Source organism: Polistes fuscatus, unplaced genomic scaffold, assembly GCF_010416935.1.
Source record: "Polistes fuscatus isolate 324 unplaced genomic scaffold, CU_Pfus_HIC Scaffold7, whole genome shotgun sequence".
NCBI classification, from domain to species: domain Eukaryota; kingdom Metazoa; phylum Arthropoda; class Insecta; order Hymenoptera; family Vespidae; genus Polistes; species Polistes fuscatus.
In genome coordinates this window covers 6,803,195-6,822,667 of record NW_025113151.1, presented here as the reverse complement: position 1 = coordinate 6,822,667, position 19,473 = coordinate 6,803,195, and the positions used below count along the sequence as shown (strand labels likewise).

The 19,473-nt window shown below is 32.8% G+C and overlaps 1 protein-coding gene across 1 annotated transcript; it reads left to right on the top strand.

Moving 5' to 3' along the window:
- Positions 1–5,549: 5,549 nt before the first annotated feature.
- On the top strand, positions 5,550–8,620 carry LOC122524472 (protein odd-skipped). The gene is made up of 2 exons (XM_043646777.1): positions 5,550–7,638; positions 8,036–8,620. Exons 1-2 carry the CDS (start codon positions 7,022–7,024, stop codon positions 8,391–8,393), a joined length of 975 nt encoding a protein of 324 aa, XP_043502712.1. The 5' UTR covers positions 5,550–7,021; the 3' UTR covers positions 8,394–8,620.
- Positions 8,621–19,473: the final 10,853 nt, after the last annotated feature.

Here is a 19,473-nt window from a genome sequence, read left to right as displayed (position 1 = left end):
TTTGCCCTTCTTATTGCGTTACACGAAAAAACACACAATGCATCCCCGAGAAAACAGGTAGCTGGTATTTTTTTTTTTTCTTTTTTTTCTTTTATTACAGTAGCTATAAATATGATTCTCTAAATGATACAATATATTACAACACATTTTATTGAAAATAGCACGGTAACAAACTTGCCATTATTCTTTCATATTTCTCCGATTTTCTTTTTCCTTTTCTTTTTTGTGCACCCTGTAATAAATAACACAAAAAGAAAAACTAATAAAAAAATAAAAAAGAAAATATTCGGTTGCTCAAAATAAGAGAGAGAGAGAGAGAAAGAAATGATAGGAGAACAAATCGTCGAACTTCAAAGAGATTAAAAAATATCCTTCTAAATATTTCTCCATTAGAATTTTATTTAAAATTATCTACCCTAAATAAAACGTATAATATAAAAATGCGTAAAAAAAGTAACGAGGCCAACGTTTTTCGATAAAATCGCAAAATTGAAAAATGAAAGGAACGATAACGACCTTTGCCTTGCGAAAATTTTATATAAAATACTATACGGGCATGCGTATAAAATAGAAAACAAAAAAAAAAGGAACAAGCAACGGTGGACAATGGAATTACGTGACAAATATTTTATCCAGGTTGCAGCATCTGTTAAACGTTTATTTTCCATTTTGTCGTTGAACGTATAGTACGAGAGAGAGAGAGAGAGAGAGAGAGAAAGAGAGAGAGAGAGAGAAAACGCTTTTGGTAGAAGCGCGTGGCTGGTGAAATAATTAACGAAAACCAATTACCATTTACAATCTGCATCTAACTATCGGCGAATCTATTTCGCAGTATATATTTCTGGTTCCACTTCTACCACTACCCCATCCCACCACCCCACTCACCTCGTCACCCTCACCCCACCCCGATCTTTCCTCTCTTTCCCCCTTCTCGTATATGTGAAATGTAATATCGAGATATTTAAGTGAGCTTAGCGCATGTTTTTGTACGCGTTCCATGAAATGATTGTTCCATGAAAATAATCACGATCAGGAATTTTATTTCAATGAGTGGTAAGGGTGGGGTGGTGGTAGGGAGGGTAGGAGAGGTTTGAGTTATACGTTTCATAATTATTTGTCTTTTTTCGTTAGAATATTTTCAACTTTAATGAAAATACGAGAGAGAGAGAGAGAGAGAGAGAGATCGTTTACATTTTGAGTTCATTTTCAAAAGGATAAAAGTCACGTAAAAGAAGAGAACATTTTTAATATGTATATGCATGTACACATTGAATATCATGCACACGCGTGTGTGTGTGTGTGTGTTTAATAGAAGAGGAAATAGTCTTATAAACAGAAGATAACTTTGGTAACTCGACAAATTTGATTTTTGCGAGATATAATACGGCGAATGATTTATTTTTGAGTCTAGGAGAGAAAAAGAAAGGAAAGAGAAAGAAACTGTTAAGGTAATATTGACTATTTTATCTGTAAACGTCTAAGAGAGTTGGTAGAAGAGTTCGAAAAAGGTTTGTGGCTGGAATCATTGAAGAAAGAAGGATAAAAAATGTCGAAATATTTTTCTTCTGTGTGACGAGTATACGCGAGCTCGTGTGTATGTATGTGCATGTATGTATTTATGTATGTGTATATGTGTATATGTGTGTGTGTGTGTAAGAGAGGGTGTGAGAAACGATTTCACTGGAAAACATTTTTTCGTTCATTTCCCCTTTTTCTCCTATCTTTTTTTTTTTTCGAAGGCCACCCGACAGATGAGTCGGCGGAGGATTATCTCACAAACAAATTTTCATATTGTTTCTTTGCATCTTTTGCACGGGTAAGAGAGTGTTTTTCGTAAAGGAAAAAAATCGTTCGAAACGTGAACGTTCTTTTAATAATAATAAGTATACAAATTAATCTGAACGCATGTAGAAGGAAAAAACAAAAAAATTTGTAATCTGTGTATATGTTAAAGAATAAAAAGAAAGAAAGGAAGGAAGAAGGTCAGTTGAAGGGAAGATAGAAAAATAGAAAAAGATGATGGGGGTAGTAGAAAAAAAGGAGACAAAAAATGAAAAATAAAAAATAAAAAAGAAAAAAAGAGAAAAGAGAGAAACTAACTACTATGACTACTCCACCCTACTCGCGTTCGTAATTCGATTCCCGCGATTATTCGACATCTGCCCTTGAGAGGAGAGAACTGGGAAAGCCAAGAAGTAGTCTATGTAGGTAGGCATATCTAGAACATTATAGATATCTGGAAAAGGGTCTCCTCTCTCGTGGTAGTTTTTTGGTGTCGAAATATTGCCAGACGTATTTAAAACTACACATCTTCATAGAAATAGAAGAGTAGGTCTTGAGAAAAAGTAGCTCACAGAGGAGGAGTGTAACCACTTGAGAAGTGTCAGATCAAAGTGGCTGTTAAGGAATTTCAATGAATTTACGATTATCGATCATCATATAAATCCAACCATAAGACGACGACGACAAAGAAGAAGAAGAAGAAGAAGAAGATGAAAAAAAAACTCAATCTTACGATTCTAACAGAAATTTTTTCTGGTCTAATTTGTCCTTGGATTTTCTTCTTCCTTTCTTCTCTTTTCCTTTTACCATTTATCTTTTTCTTTTTCTTTTCTTTTCTTTCCTTTCCTTTTTTCTTTTTTTTTTTTACTACGGACATCCCAATTTACGTATATCGTTCACAGGAAAAATATTTGGAGGCTGTGTTCCCTTGTAACAAAATTCGAGAGGAGGACTCTCTTAACGGTAATACAATTTTTTTTGCTTTTTCTCTCTCTCTCTCTCTATAACCGAAGAAGAAATTAATATATTAAACAATCGACGATTTATTTTCTATAAACAACGTATACGTCGTATCATCTCTAATAACCATGATCGAGGAAAAACTAATGAAAGAAAGAAATTTAATACTTGTCGTTGAAATAATTAATAAGTGTGACACATATACGAATACGCAACTCTACCTATTAAACAGTTTATTTCCTCAAAACATGATTTATATTTACAATTAAGTGTAAAATTTGATCTATATATATATATATATACAATTTATATTTTTTATACTAAATTTATTAGAAATATATATAAATGTGTATATTATGTGTTATATAACGTAGCCATTGATATAACAGTGAAAATGTGAAGGAAAGAGAAACAGAGAGATAGATGAGAAAGGAAAGTGGTTTGCAAAGACGTTTTTGAGAGAGTAACAGAGACACGAATAGATATAGAGATAGATAGATAGAAGAAGAGTGAATGAGAGAGAGAGAGAGCGAGAATAGGGGGAGGGAGAGAAAGGGGGTGCTTGCGATTGAAGCAAAGAGGTGCTTCGGGTGGGTGTGTCTGCCTGATGGAGCTCGAAACTAAATTAACCACCCCGCCCGGGGCTCGTGATCTCGTCGCAACCTCATCTCCTCCTCCATTATATTTGTCTTTGTATGCTAAACATTTGCGAGATTATACGAGCCACTCTCCAACAGCAAGTGTTCTCTCTTTCTTTTTCTCTCTCTCTCTATCTCTCTCTTATTCTTTTTCTATTTCTCTTCCTCTTTTTCTTCTCCTCATCCGATCCATTTCTTGTTGAATTTTTCTTTTTTTTTGTCCTTTCCCATATTTTTCCTTTAGCTTTCCAGTTATCAACGACGATCTTTTTGAAAAAGATTAATCAACAAAAAAGAAATATGAATAATAATAATAATAATAATAATAATAATAATAATAGTAATAGTGTGAAATATCACTAATATAAATTGCGAATGTGTTGTGTGATGTTTGTATTGTAGAAAAATTCATTTAAAATACTTGTTATTTTTTTCTATTGGATATTTGAAATGGCGTTAATTATGATGAAGGTATGAATCAGGTGTTTATCGTTGATCTTAATTCAACTCGTCGAATGTGTTCCATTGGAACTATTGTTAAATGAATTAATAGTTTTGATAATATGTAGTAGCTGATTGCGAATTGGACATAAAAATTAGATAAGAGAAGAAAAAGCTCGATAATATTATTATATATATTTATATCATAAAAAGGTGTATAATATATTGATAGATAGAAAATATGAATTAAGTTAAAAAATCGTGATTACGTTTTTAACATGCAACTTGTTTACAACAATATATCATCTTCTTTCCTTTCTTATAATTTTTTTCGACTTCAATCCGATCGAATAATAATAATAATAATAATAATAATAATAATAATAATAATAATAATAATAATAATAATAATATTAATAATAATGACGTCATTGGGAAAAAAAGGGTTGGGATAAGGATGAAAAGATCCGTTGAAGAAGTGCGAACGTCGGCACGTTTATTCCTCGGTGTCATACTGTCTGCACAGTGTCATAAATCGATAAGCTCGTTTTACCGTGGTAAATTCTTATCGATAACGACACGACGGTACCGCATTTATGTTATCGAATGTGTCGCATACAAAACCGTTTGCCTCCGCCGTTGCCGTCGCCGCCTTACTCTTCTTGTCATCTATTTATTTTTTCTTTTTTTCTTTCTTTTTTTTTTACTTTTTATTTTTTTTTTTTCTCTTTTCATATACCCAGTAAAAAGCGATACCTATATCTTATACCTGCAACTATAAGTAATACAAATTTCGAACGATATCGAACGAATCGCGGGAATTATTTTCTGTATAGTTCATTCTTAGAAAAAGATGCGTTTTTATTTGGTCTTGTCTTCTTTTTTCTTTTATTTCTTTTCTTTTTTTTTTTTTTGTTAGATAGTATTTACACTCACGTTTCTATTTATAAATGTATAACAAATAAAAAATATATATATATAGATAGATATTTAGAAATTTCATTTCTATCATTGTATAAAAGGGTATGTGTGATATTTATTTTGATAAAATAATTATTATTAATAATTATATATAAATACATTTTTTTTTGTACGATTTTTAGATCGATCAATTACAATATAATTGATATATAAATAAATATATATATATTTTTTTTATATGAATAATTATGCGTACTTAATAATTACTGAAATTGGGTATGATGATCATCTCGCGAGTTCGCAAGTGTCATTTGATCGATCATAAAGAAATAACAGTGTTGGGTTGTTAGTCACTCGTGATGTTGAGAGAGAAAGAGAGAGAGAGAAGATAAATGAGTGTGCAATACATAATCTTGAAATAATTTTGCGAGACATTTGTCACGTGTAAAGGTAGCTCCCATTGCTGTCACGAGAAAATTAATTTTAATCAATCAAGACTTTTTTTTTATTTCGAAGAAATTTAAAATAACGGAACGAGAGAGAGAGAGAGAGAGAGAGAGAGAGAGAGATAGAATCATTCGAGTGGTGTAAATAGATGCTACCAGAGACTTCTTATCTCTCTCGTTCATGCACAGCAGTCGTGTCGGCGAATCATCAAAAGAAATGGACGCTGATAAATCGAGTGGGTCCTTCAAGAAAATTAATTGAAGATAAAGTCTGACTAAAGTCCCCACCCGAGGTACGTCATTCAAAGTCAAGCAAAGTTATTATTATTGTACGCGTTTATTGCTAGAAAATAATTTCTCTTACTCTTTTCTTTTTCGTTTTTTTTTTTTGTTAAAACGATAATTGATAAAAGTAATAATAGAGAAATGTGTCGTCATCCGTTTGCGATGATTAATAAAAACGCTTGAAATAACGTTTATTTCGTAATAAAATATTAATTTTCACATGCTTCTCCGCTCTATTTCGATTTATTCGATTCTACTTATCTGCTATCATGGATTTCAGATAAGCACTTACGATTCCTGGACAAGATTCTTAAGTTTTGTTTTTCAGAAACAAACGTAACAAACGTTCACGATGGAAATCCCAACTGTATACACACAAGTTTCCATTTCATTTCTATATAACTTATCGTTTTTTAAAACGCGAAAGGTGCACTCTACGATTGGTTAATATATTGTATTTACATAGATCCTAAAAATAATATTCTCGGTACACGTTAGACGGAGTAATTATGACCGTACGTAAAATAAATCATAAAATAAAAGGTTCTCACACATAATCATCGTGTCACCACTTATTAATAATATGATTTATCAAAGTATACAAAATATAATATAATAAAATAAAATATAAAAATTAAAGAAAGAGTCATGTGCTTTTTGCTGGGCGTCGTAAAAATAAAATTTTGATGTTTAGATCATCTTACGTATTGTGTTGCGAGAAAGAAAAAAAAAAAGAAAAAAAAAAGAAGAAGAAGAAGAATAAGAAGAAAAACCGACATCCCGGTATTTACACTGACTCTTACTACACAATTAATAATGATAAAGTGAAATAGAAGGGGATAGAGTTATCCTCTTTAGGAGTCGACAAATGAGCTTGTAAATGTGTATTCCCCTTCCGTCGTATACGTGCGAGGTGCACGCGCGCGCGCGTGCGTGTATATATATGCAGGAGCACGAAACGACGAGTAAGCGTCGCGACGCCCCGGGGGGACCCCAGAGCCAGAAGCTCCGCCCCTGTGGAAGTCGTGCGCCAACCGGACTGCAGAAGTCGAAGGTGCGGTAGGAGGGGCCTCATCATGTCGCCTCCAAGGACAGGTAGTCAACCGACAGAGCCGTTCAACTTCCGCCAAGCTCCCCAACTAAAGTTTAGTATTGCTTGGACCCTTGTAATAGAGAGGATAGTCTTCTTTCTCTTGTTCATTCATCTTCTTCTTCTTCTTCTTATTATTATTATTGTTTTATACGAATTTTTGGTTCTATCCCTAGATATTTATAATATCTACTCGTATAAATTATCATCGTATATATGCGTAACAAGTGGATAGATTTGATTTTTTGGTGAATTCGTATATAAAAAAGAAAAAAAAATGGAACGGACCCTACCAATGTGAATATCGAGATTAAAGTAAAAAGAAAAAAGGGATTATCGTTAGAGTGTAAGAGTGATCGTTCGAAATTATCGTGGAACAGTTACGAATAAAAGGATTATTTGTTAAATTATTTTTCAATACCAACATACATACACATATACACACACACACAAAAGAAATGGAGACTAAAATGGAGCCTCTTACACCACCGCACACCCCTCCGTCGGTCGAGAGATCGATGCAACATCTTCAAATGACGTCTACCGTATCGTCGTCCCGTTGGATTAGATCTCAACAAATTTCTGGAAGATTTATCCATCATCAACATCAACAACAACAACAACAACAGCAACAACAAAATATCGGTGGTTATCAAGCTACCACATTTTTGGATAGTTGGTTGAGGGGTGCAGCTTTGTTAGCTGTTAGAGGATGTTGTCCACAAACTTCTCCTCATTATCATCATCATCCTCATCATCATCATCATCACCATCATCATCATCCACATCAACAACAGCAACAACAACAACAACAGCAACATCATCATCATCATCATCATCAAACTCATCAGGGTCTACATCCGCCGCTTCCGGTCCAACCGCCGGCTTCCTTTCTCACAAGGAAATTACCCGGACAAAGGCCGAAGAAACAATTCATATGCAAATTCTGCAATCGACAGTTTACCAAAAGTTATAATTTATTGATACACGAGCGCACGCATACAGACGAGAGACCTTATTCGTGCGATATTTGCGGAAAGGCATTCCGTAGGCAAGATCATCTAAGAGATCATCGGTGAGTTTCTCATGGGTTCAAAATTTTATATGCATCTTTTAATCCTGATTGTTCGATGTTTCATTTTGTCATCTATCAAATTTTGTTTTATTTACAGATAATAAAATTCATATAAAAGCATATTATTACATCTCAAAATGTTGAAATAAAATAATATTTCATTTCATATACATTTGGTTTCATTTTTTTTAAAGACACACACACACACACACACACACATACATATATATATATATATATATATATATATATATATGTACTTAAAATTAAGTTTATATATTCCTATCTCATAAAATTAGTAATAAATTAAATAATATTAATAATAATATATGTGTAATCGATTTAACACTGGATGAAATATTCTTTTCTTTTTGTTGTTCTATATACTCGTTCTTAGATATATACACAGCAAGGATAAACCATTCAAATGCGCGGAGTGCGGAAAAGGATTTTGCCAGAGTAGAACATTGGCTGTTCATAAAATACTACACATGGAAGAATCACCGCACAAATGTCCGGTCTGCGGGAAAAGTTTCAATCAGAAGAGTAACTTGAAAACCCATCTGTTAACTCATACCGACGTACCTCAGGATCTTAGGATCGACAGCACCATATTCGGGGATTCGAGGCTTACGAGTTCGACTACGTCGGTTAAACAATTACCTGAAAGAACAGGAACCCTTAGACCCAATCAAAGGAGCAGTACAGCACCCCCCAAACTTGGATTTAGTATAGAGGATATAATGAGGCGTTAAGATTTAAAAACGTTACAGTTTCATTAGGTAATTGTATACATATACATACATGTATATATATATATGTATTATATTTTATTTTATTTACGCTTTATTTTAATCTTTTTTTTTTCCTTACGTTGTTGAACAATGGAAAAAATCGAACTTCTTATTTTTCCCAACTTAGTTGGATACCATTGATAGGATTAGATTAATTTCGATTTAATTAATTTTATATATATGCATATATATATATAAATGTAATATTTATAAATAACATATATATATATATGTGTGTGTGTATAGTTATGCGAAAAAAAAAGTATTCCGTAAGTATTTATTCCTCGTCTTCGTTTGTAAATATATTTATAATATCTTATAGAAATAAGAATATTATTCTATTTACGTTCTTGTTTGAACGTATGGGGGGAAGAGAGTGAGAATGAGAGAGTTAGAGAAAAAGGAAATGGGAATACATATAAATATTATATATTAATATATATTATATATTATGCAGCGAGACAGTATTAAATTAACTAAAGATATTAATACGTCTATGATAAGATTTATAAAATTCGATTAGTGTTAATTGTGTAAACTCGTATTGTTCTTAAATTAAATATCAATATTATTATCGTTTTTTTTTCTTGGTTAAACGTAAACAAAAACAAAGAAAAGAGATAATCATATTTATTAAATTTTTCTTTAAATTATTTTATAATTATTAAACATTGTACATACGTATAAATGTCTGTGTTAGTACGAAAAAAGTTAAATGATATATATATATTAATAATGTAATTAAAGATAATATTATTAAACGTTTAGAATCGTCAAAATCGTGTAATAGTCATATAGGAATATTACTTCCACAATTATTGTCTATTAGAATGTGTATACTAAAGAATGTTCACCTGTATATGTACGGTTACGTTTCGTAAACATACATGAACGCATATGGTAGGGATATTTATCGAGAACGTTTTGTAACCTTCAGTAAGCTCATTGTGTTAGTCGTCATTTAATCTTCTATTAGGATGGATCGATATACTTATAAAGTACGTAATTACTTAATTATTATTTATTATTGTATAATATTAAATTCTAATGCAATTTCGATTACTCCTCCCTCCCCTTTGCATTTAAAAAATGCACGGGTGTGTGATCATTCTAATAGGTCTTATAAAAAAGAAAGAAAGAAAAAAAATACTGTCGCATTATTTTCAAAAAATAAACACCAAAAAATCTCGTAGAACAACGAAATATAAAATCCACTCTTGAATCGAGAAATATTAATTAAAGTAATTTATTGATTCATTCATTCATTCTCATTTTACTTCCAATTTACACACTTTAACGCAACATTACTAATCAATAATATATTAACGTTGCGTTTTATATTATTCTTAACAATTATCGATAATAAGAAATACGTTGATAGAAAAATAGGATAGAAATTTATCAAAGAAAAAGAAAAAAGAAAAAAAAAAGAGAGACAGTGTCACGTAATAATCATCGTTAAAAGTCAAAAATGAAATTTAGTACGGTGTTAAAAGCCAAAGGCGTCAAAGTAATTGCTCGAATCCTAAAAAAAAGGGACAACAAGCAAATTGATCTTTATCTTTTAGAATAGAAGCCACATAGGACGTTTCCTGTGTTCTGTGTTGCATCGAAAACGTTAACCGAGTAGTTTCCTTTAAAGCAGGTATCTCTCTCTCTCTCTCTTTCCTTTTTTTCTTCTTTTTCTCTTTTACTGTTTTCCGTAAAATTAGGAATTCTCGATCAGATAAGAAGGCACGTATAAGTGAGTGGGAGAGCTAGAATTAGAGAGAGAGAGAGAGAGAGAGAGAGAGAGAATGGAAATGGAAAGAAGAGAAAAAACGGACACCTCGTTGGTTATCTGTCTCACACCTTTTATTTATTCATTTACCTTTTTTTTTCTTTTTTCTTTCTTCTTTTTCTTCTTCACCTCTCGTCCCGTTTACAATGACCTGTAAATTAGTTTCAGAAAAAGCTCGACCATTTCTTTTCTTTTAATCTAGGAATTGTAAATTTTCTTTATCTCTCTCTCTCTCTCTTTTTATTTTCCTTTTCATTCTGACTTTCTCTTTTTTCTTCTTTAGACCACCCACGTTCACGTTCTAAGGGTATTACGTATATATATAATATATTTAAGTGACCACGTGCGACCGGATTTTGCTTATCTTCGATACAGGAGTCCTCTCATTTCTTTTCTTTCTTTAAATCACCTACCCCCGTCCCTACTTATTTTTCTTTATCTTTTATTCTTTTTTTTTTGGTTATTTTTCTTCTTTTCTCTTTTTATACCAAACTTAACAAAAAGAAAGAATCAGTGTGTTAAAGGGGAATAGTTATTATTTAAGCGTTTCAAATTAATTTCTATATTATTGTTAATTAATAATGAATTAATTTAAGCTCAATATTACTTTCCTCGTAATGATAAGATATATTTAGTCGTAGAAAAAAATATTGTCTATTAGAAAATCATCTTTAATCGTAGCTTTGGGATCTTCTTATTAAATCTCTCGTCGGATATATAATAATAATAATAATAATAATTACTATTATTATTATAAATATAAATATATATTTATGAAGTTGCAGTTTACAAGGATCTCGATGTTATTGCAACGTGTTATACCAAAAAAGGAAAAAAAAGAAAAGAAAAGAAAAAAAATAATGATTAGAAAAAGTAAAAAAAAAAGTGTGTTAGAGAGAGTTACGAATGTTTAGGGTGAGAATGTAAATTATCGCTCTAGTCGATTGTAATAATATGTAAGACTGCTTGTTATTTATTAGAAATAGAGAGAAAGAAAGAGAAAGAAAGAAAGTGAGAGAATGAATTAATGAATGATTGAATAAAAAAAAAAAACAAATATAATATTAATTTAAACTTGTCAAACAAAACAAGTCATCTAATTAACTTGTAATCTTTTTGTTATTTCTCACATCTAATAGTAATTCCAAAATCTCTTTCCTTATCCTGATATCTTTCTGATATATCTCTTAGAAAATTATTCATTTTCTCATCAATGAAGATAATATTAATAAGGATTAAATGGAAAATATTATTCATTAATTTTTAACGATATAAGAACAAATTAACGATGATTTTAATATCGATAACACATATAATTAATTAATTTATTGTATTATTCTCCGTAAGTATTTATTTATTTATTTATTTATTTATTTTATGTCGAGATATCAATTAAAATGAATTATACAGGAGTGTAAGTGGGGTTTAATCTTTGAAACGTTTTTCATAGAGGAGGGGGAGAAGGGAGGGGGTGTAAAGTTACAAATCATTTGGAGTTTATCTTCATGGAACATTTCCCTCATGGCAATAAACACGACACGGTTAACCAAACCCACTGGGTCCGCTAGTTAGCACTGTTTAACTTTGATTAATTTTCTCACACCCTATTCGGACAATAAAGCCTGATGAAAAAGGGAACAAACAAGGTTCTTCCTATATCTCTCTTTTCTTCTTCCCTGTCACTTTATCCATCCCTTTTTTCTATGGGGTTGTTTCGTAATAATGTTCTATTTCTCTCTCTCTCTCTCTCTCTCTCTCATTCATTCATTTTTACGCTCGTTCACATTTTCCACCCCACCCCCTTCCCCGTCCCATTTCTCTCTCTCTCTTTCTATTTATTTTATTCCCAGTTATTTGTCTGCTAACAATTTGTTGTTTCGTTGTTTTTCGTGCCACTTTAGAAATCTTACGAATTAAAAGACATATCCTTTGATTTAAGCACAAATATTTATTAATGAATTTAGTAAATCAATATATATATATATATGAAAAATTGTATAGGTTTTTTTGTGTTGATAATTTTGTGGAGATTGTTTAAAAGTATGAGATTAGAATGGTTTCGTAGATTAAAAGATATTATAAAATAATACCTCTTCGCATTTGTCGCAACGTTTTTAGGATGCAGCAGTAGAATTTAAATGTCGAGAAAAACAACAACAACAACAACGACAACAACAACAATAACAACAACGAAAAACGATGGAAAGATAAGATGAAAGAAAAATATCTACGAAACGAGAAGGTAAATGAAATACCCTATTATCATAATGGCTATTATCGATTCGATTGCAATGATCATAGAAAGTTAACGATTCTTAGGATTATTTTTAGTTTCTATTATGAATTTTAACGAAATTAAAAAACAAAAGTAACGAATTGTTTCGCGTAATTTCGAATGCGGGAGACGTTTTTATTGATGTTGAGGAGATACGTTAGTAGATACGATCGAGGAAAAAAATAATTGATTTATCACTTAAGCAAAATGAAAGTAGTTATTCCAGTTCGTTTGATGGTTATACTTGCAACAATAAATACGATCCATATATATGCATGTATTATACTAACAGATAAAAATGCATCTCGTCACTTTGTAGATAGATTTAACACAACGAAGTATTCTATCTCTTTGGAGATATTTATCGCATGATCTAACGAGATTCCTATCAGAGATTGATCTCTTTTTAGCAGAGACATTTGATGTAACATATTCAATACTAAATTAGTAGTCACATTGCACACACATCTGTCGTTCTTTTAATGGGGATCGATAATATCATTCTCATATCATATAAAACCTCCTAGGTAGGGAATAATTTTTATTTCAAAACTCTAACGAGAATCGTTAATAGGTTAGCGATATATTAAACAAAAAAACAAAAGAAAAAAAATTAACAAAAATAAAATAATATCATCAGAACGTCGGATGTGATTTGGACGATATTTTTCTGTTTTTTTTTTGTTTTTTTCACGGACAAATGTTCCATCGTTTTATTGCGTTCCAAAGCTTTTTGTGGGAGCCAAAACGGTAGAGAAGAAGAAGAAGAAGAAGAAGAAGAAGAAGAAGAGGAGGAAGAAGAATGTGTATGTGGGTGTTGGGCCCACACTGGGTCCACCCTCGAGGCCCTAAAACGTTAACCGCAGATTGCCCAATGGATTAGATCGCACGGTTAGTCTTTCGAAGTTCACAGTCTGGTGATCTGAAGTCCAGAGGAAGATGAACATGATGAAGAAGAAGAAGTAGAAGAAGAAGAAGGGTAGTTGCTTCGACGAAGCCAGAGTCCTCGCGAAAAAGGGTCAGAGAGTGCTCACGCTTTTTTTGCACGCAGCAACCCTATCATTAGGGCGTGAGCCTTATCTAAAGGGTCATAGGGCTGAGTGCGACCTCGAGAGTCTCACAGAGAGAGAGTTTCACTCGGGTTTTCGGTCTCCTCCCGAATTCCAGGAGTCTCTTTGTGACCATACCCAACTAACAATACATATATAAACACATACACACATACATACATGCATGTATGTATGCATCGTTCCAGATATTTATTATATATGTCGAATTTTAGTGCAGGAAAATTCCAAAATCTCAATTGTTAAGTTTATTTTACTCTTGCAATAATAATAATAATAATAATAATACTAATAATAATAATAATAATAATAATAAGTGCTAGTAGAGAGGGGAGTACAAATTTTTCTAAGCGCCGAAAAATTCATTCAAAACGCAGATGTTTGCAGCCGCGAAACTCTGTCTAATTAGATATCCTTTCCTTTCTTCCTTAAGTTTCGACGAAATGGCTTTGATTGAGAAAAGCCGATAACCAGTTAATAGCCAGTGATTTCGTAAAGAATTACCCTGTGAGATCTGTGTCTAGGATCAGTAAAAAGAGAAAGAGAGAGAATGGTCCTTTTTTAAACCAACCATTAAAGCGTCTTTCGTTTCATTCGACGAAATCTAATTCTTTTTTCTTCTTATACTGATTTATTGATTCTTAATCGAATTTCTTATGTTAGTTACTTGAGAGACGTGTTTTTTTAAAAGATGAACGAGACGAGACAAGAATAATAAGAAGAAAAAGAAAAATTTCGAGTAGGAGGAGGAAGAGGAGGAGGAGGAGGAGGAAGCCAAATTTCTAGGAGAAATTAAGAAGTACGCGACAGAGCCGAGAAAGTAAGGTGATTCTTTAGAAAGAAGACGCACCACCCCAGAAAGATAGGTCTCCATGAGAAGAAGCTGTGGTCTGTGGTTAAGGCGGTACGCGGGCTCCCCCTCCCCCCTTTTTTGTCTTCTTATTTCTTTCTTTCAATTTTTTCTTGTTGTTTTTCTTTTCTGGGACCGACGATTAAGTAAACCACCTAGCCGTGGCGGTGGTGTTCACAGTGTGTTGTTCACATTGTAGAAATACATTCTAGACCTGCTATTAGTTAGTAGTACACTATTTTAACTCTTGGAACTTTCGAACGCGTTTGTATGAGAAAGAATAGGATGAGTCAAACGAAAGAAACCAAAAAGGAAAAAAATATAATAATAATAATAATAATAATAATAATGATAATAATAATAATATGAAGAAGGAAGAAGGAAGGCTCACAGTCCGGGTCCACCCTTTTAAACGCCGCTAATTCGCGACCAACTCGGGCACCGGTTTTATCTTGCTTTGCCTCCGTTTTTGAAGAAAGAAAAAAAAAATAAAGGGACGGGTAAAAAAGAACAAAAAAGAAAAAAGATTAAAAAAGTGTTACGAGCGAGAAGAAAAGATATTTCTCTTTCTTACTTGATCCTTTTATTTTTCTTTTTTTTTATCAGAAGTAAATAGAGACATGTGAATAAATTGGATAGATTTTTCGAAGAATTTTCTTACATTATGGTCGACGTTTACTACGGTCGATACGTTATCGACAGAGTACGTTGCGTCATGGTATCACGTAGTTTTTCAAACTTTCAGTGTCGCCCCAGTCTCGTCGTACCCACACGAAACATTCTCTCGTTTAGTTATTGCATCCATCACGTGCTGCTATCTTGCGAGTATATATAATAGTCTCTATTTCTAAAAGTTAATCTATCATGTGTAACATTACTATCGATACAGAAATTCAATCTGAGATTTTAAAAAACGGCGCCATATTCGAGTTCGGCTCGTTCAACCAATCATTATCGTCGTACCAATAAATTCGACGAATGAAAATCGTTGTAGTAAAAAAAAGAAGATCGATCGATTCGAATTAGTTTTAATAAATGGCGCGCGCGGATAACGGGCTGGGGGGAAGGTTTAGGGTTAACGTATAGTTTTTACAATTAAATCGTAAAGATCAAATGAAAAAAGTCTTTCTATTTCGTAAGTTTGAGTTGGTTCGAACGGGGGAACACGTAAATCCTATTTGGCCCGTGCCCGGTAACCACGGATTACGGGCTCATAATTCACCGCGACCTAAGACAGTGATTGTCAGTTTGTCTGGTCGTTACGAGAGGACCGAAAAAGTTCTTCCAAGAGTTCTTCAGTTCAGAATGGATCATTATTATCCGAGGAGCGGCGGCGATAATCGATTTTCTGTGAGGGATCATATTTTTTTTTACCTTTCTTTTTCTTCTTTTTCTGTTTTTTTTTATTTATTTTTCGTCGACAGGCGAACCGAATGCGATTCGAATAGGAATCGGAAAAAATTCTCTGTCGAATTATTAAAAAGGAACAGAAGAAACGATAAAAAAAAATAGTAAGGTCAGAGGAAGAGTTGCTAAAAAGTAAGTCTATAGAAAGAACGAGATAAAAGATGGTGAAGAAGGGATACAAAAATATAGAATATTCCTATAGGGTGTCTCCGGGGGTTTCTTTTCTTTTCTTTTTGGTTAAACTATATGCCCAGTATATTCTTTGAATAAAGAAAAGTGAATGAAGAATTAGAAAAGAGAACATTTTTGTTATTAATATGGAATATATGGGGAATACGGAAATAGAATTATTATAGATAAATATTATTAATTCGTACTCGTATTTTATTCAAACGAAAAGTAATCCGTTAATGTTACGTTTAATTTGGAATTTTTATTTTTACGTGACACATATCTTTTATTCTTATTTGTGGAATATTTTGATATTATTTTAAGGAAATAATCGAGGACACATATGACCGCCATTTTCAAATTTCGTCATGTCCATCGAACTATTATTTCTTGAATCAATACAAATTGTTTTATATATTTCTCTGTTAATTCCATTCCTATGATTAATAATACGTATTATTTCTTTTCCACATTCGACAAATTTCTATTTAATTAAAGATAATTCAGAAATATTGAATGTCCCATTTTTCTCGTACATTATTAACAGTTATTTCAAAATGGACGACGCATACGTATCAATTATTTTCTTATAATTAATGTTTCTTTCGACACAATTTTAAACAAAATATTTGTTTAATTTCATTCAAACAGATTGCATACACATCTTAACATTTTTATTTTATTTTACAGTTTCTTTCAAATGGATTTAACTAACGTGCCTAATTAAAAGAAGAAAGACGAACAACAAGAACAAGAATAATAATAATAATAAAAAGAAAAAGAAAAAGAAGACAGAGGGGGATGATCGAGGTAAAGAAAGTAAATGCAATATGATAGTAAACGTACTAGAAAATTGGAAGAAGAAACAGAAGAAGAAGGAGAAAGAGGAGAAGAAGAAGAGGAAGAAGAAGAAGAAGAAAAAGGAGGAGGAGGATGAGGATAAGGAGGAAGTGCCGAATACGAGAGGTATAGTAAAAGGAAGAGGTGGTTCTTGCGGAGGAGGTGGAAGAGGAGGAGAAAGAGGAGGTAAGAAAAGGCAAAGAGGGTTAGTTAGGCGCGTGGGGCCACGCGCGTTCCCACGCTTTCGAGAGGCATATCGCACCAGCCCTCTTCTGTTTCGTTTCTTTCCCTACTATCCCCTCTCTCACTCCCCCTCCTCCTCCATCTCTTCCTCCCCCTTCCCTCTTCATCTTATTCTCTTCGATCTTTGCAAGGAGTCTCCGGAGTTCTGCGCTGCATGGCCAAGGCAACAACGTGTACTGGACCTTCTTACCGCACGTACACAAATACATACACAAATTTTACACTTTTATACATACACATACACGTGTATATATATATATTTTATAGGTTAACTTCGTGTTCGTAACATCATCCTCTTTACAATCCACACGTACACACACATACATATATATATATATATATATATATACATATATATACACTGTGATGTGTTCATGTAAGTATTGTAAGTACTACGTACATATATTCGTACACACACATATATATATATATATATATATATACACACGTATATATATTGAAGTTTCTGTTCGGGTTCCTTCTGCTCTCCTCTTTCTTCATCTCCTAGCGTTGGCGGCGCGCTGACCTCTGACCTCCCATTACCGGCTCGACCGACCGACGCGACTCGACCCCCTACCCCCTACCCCCTAACCCCCTACGCCTACCTCTCTCTTTCTCTCTCTCTCTCTCTTTTTCTTTCATACACGTATATACTACTACACATATAAATGCATACATATACATTCTCATAGGTATCCTCCCTCCCCCCTCCATATCCCCCCCCTCTTCAACGATCTCACCAAGGTATATACCTTACACCGATATTGTCGGTATGCGTCTATCTTTTTTTTTTTCTTTTTTCCGAATAAACGACAAAGCTCCCTTTATTTTCTACACTTATCTAATGTAAGTATTTTTTCATATAATATATAGAACGTAGCCACGTAATATCGTTTCAAATATATATAGGAATGGGGGATATAAATTCGTTCGAAATTTCATTAGATAAATTTTCTAGATTAGGTATAAAGGTTATGGATCGAATTATATTGGTTTAAGGATACGTTTGTATTTGTATATTATGTTTGTACGTCGTCGTCGTCTTCGTTGTTGAGAATAAGTTAAATGAAAAGGGTATAATAATGATAATTTATAGATTGGAATGAAAGGTTGTAACGTTTTCACAAGTATATATCTGAACACATATTTAGAGAGATTTTGTTTAACGATGTTAAGAAGAATATTTGATTTATGTTTGATTAATTTTTTGTTTTAACAGAATATAAATCTCTTGAATCATGTTATTAGTTAAATAATATTTTATTATTCAACAGTAATAAAATAAAATAATTCAAATGTGTTCCTTGTGTTAGCATTGACAATTAATGAAAATCGGCCTTGTAGATGTTCAAATGAAATAAGTTATAGTTCTTTGCGAAGTATTCGAAATATTTGAAAGATTTGAAATATTTACAGTAGAGAAAAATAATTGCGAGGTATATTATATTTCTATAAGATGATGGATAAGATGTAATTGGAAAAAAATTCACATTATCGTGATTACCACCGCGAATGAGATTCTGTTTGTCCTCATTTACCGTCATTATCATCCGTTCTTCCAGGAGCAACCGTAGAATCAGCTTCGTTCCTGAGGCAATTTGAAGGCAACCTGGCGAATCCATTAGGAAGGATTTCTCGGAGGCGAAAGGGGGCGTTAAACGGGGCCCGATGAGCAACGTCATCGCGGATCCGTTTCTTCTTACTAACGACGCGACTTCTTTTCAACAACGGGTCCAAAACAATCGCGTAAACCAACAATGAGTTCTTCAAAATCTTAAAAACGTCATTTACAACATTTTAACGGGCGGGGGTGAAATGTGGGGGGAGGGGTTCAATGATTACTCAAACATGAATTCGATTCGTCGATTAGAAAATGAAGAATTGTTTAGTCCCATCATCTAAACAAGATAATTAGAAATAATCTACAATTACGTATATATAATTTATATAGGGTGTAATAATAATTGTGATTAATTGATTTCTATCAATATTTTACATACAATTGGAAATATTTTCTTAATTGAATAAGAAATCTATAATAATATCTCTCTGGCAACACTTTCACGACGGATTCGTTTTTATTCGCAATTACGCGTTGATACGTTTCGAAGAAGAAGAAGAAGAAGAAGAAGAAGAAGAAGAAGTGAATAGAATAAGAAAAAAAGAAAAAGAAAAAGAAAAAGAAATGAGTACTCTCTCTGTTCGAAGTTGGCTTCTTTCTCTACGTGCGCAAATGTTTCTCTCTGAGGGTCCCACCACCGTAGTAGATAAAGAGGGAATAAGAGGTAAGAGAAGAGGGAGGGTACCCATCGCCAAAGAAGAAGAAGAGACGAAGCCGCACGGATATTCCCAAGAGCAAAAGCCTGCAACCGAGGTCACTCCTCCTCGTGGGAGGGCCCCCGGGCGCC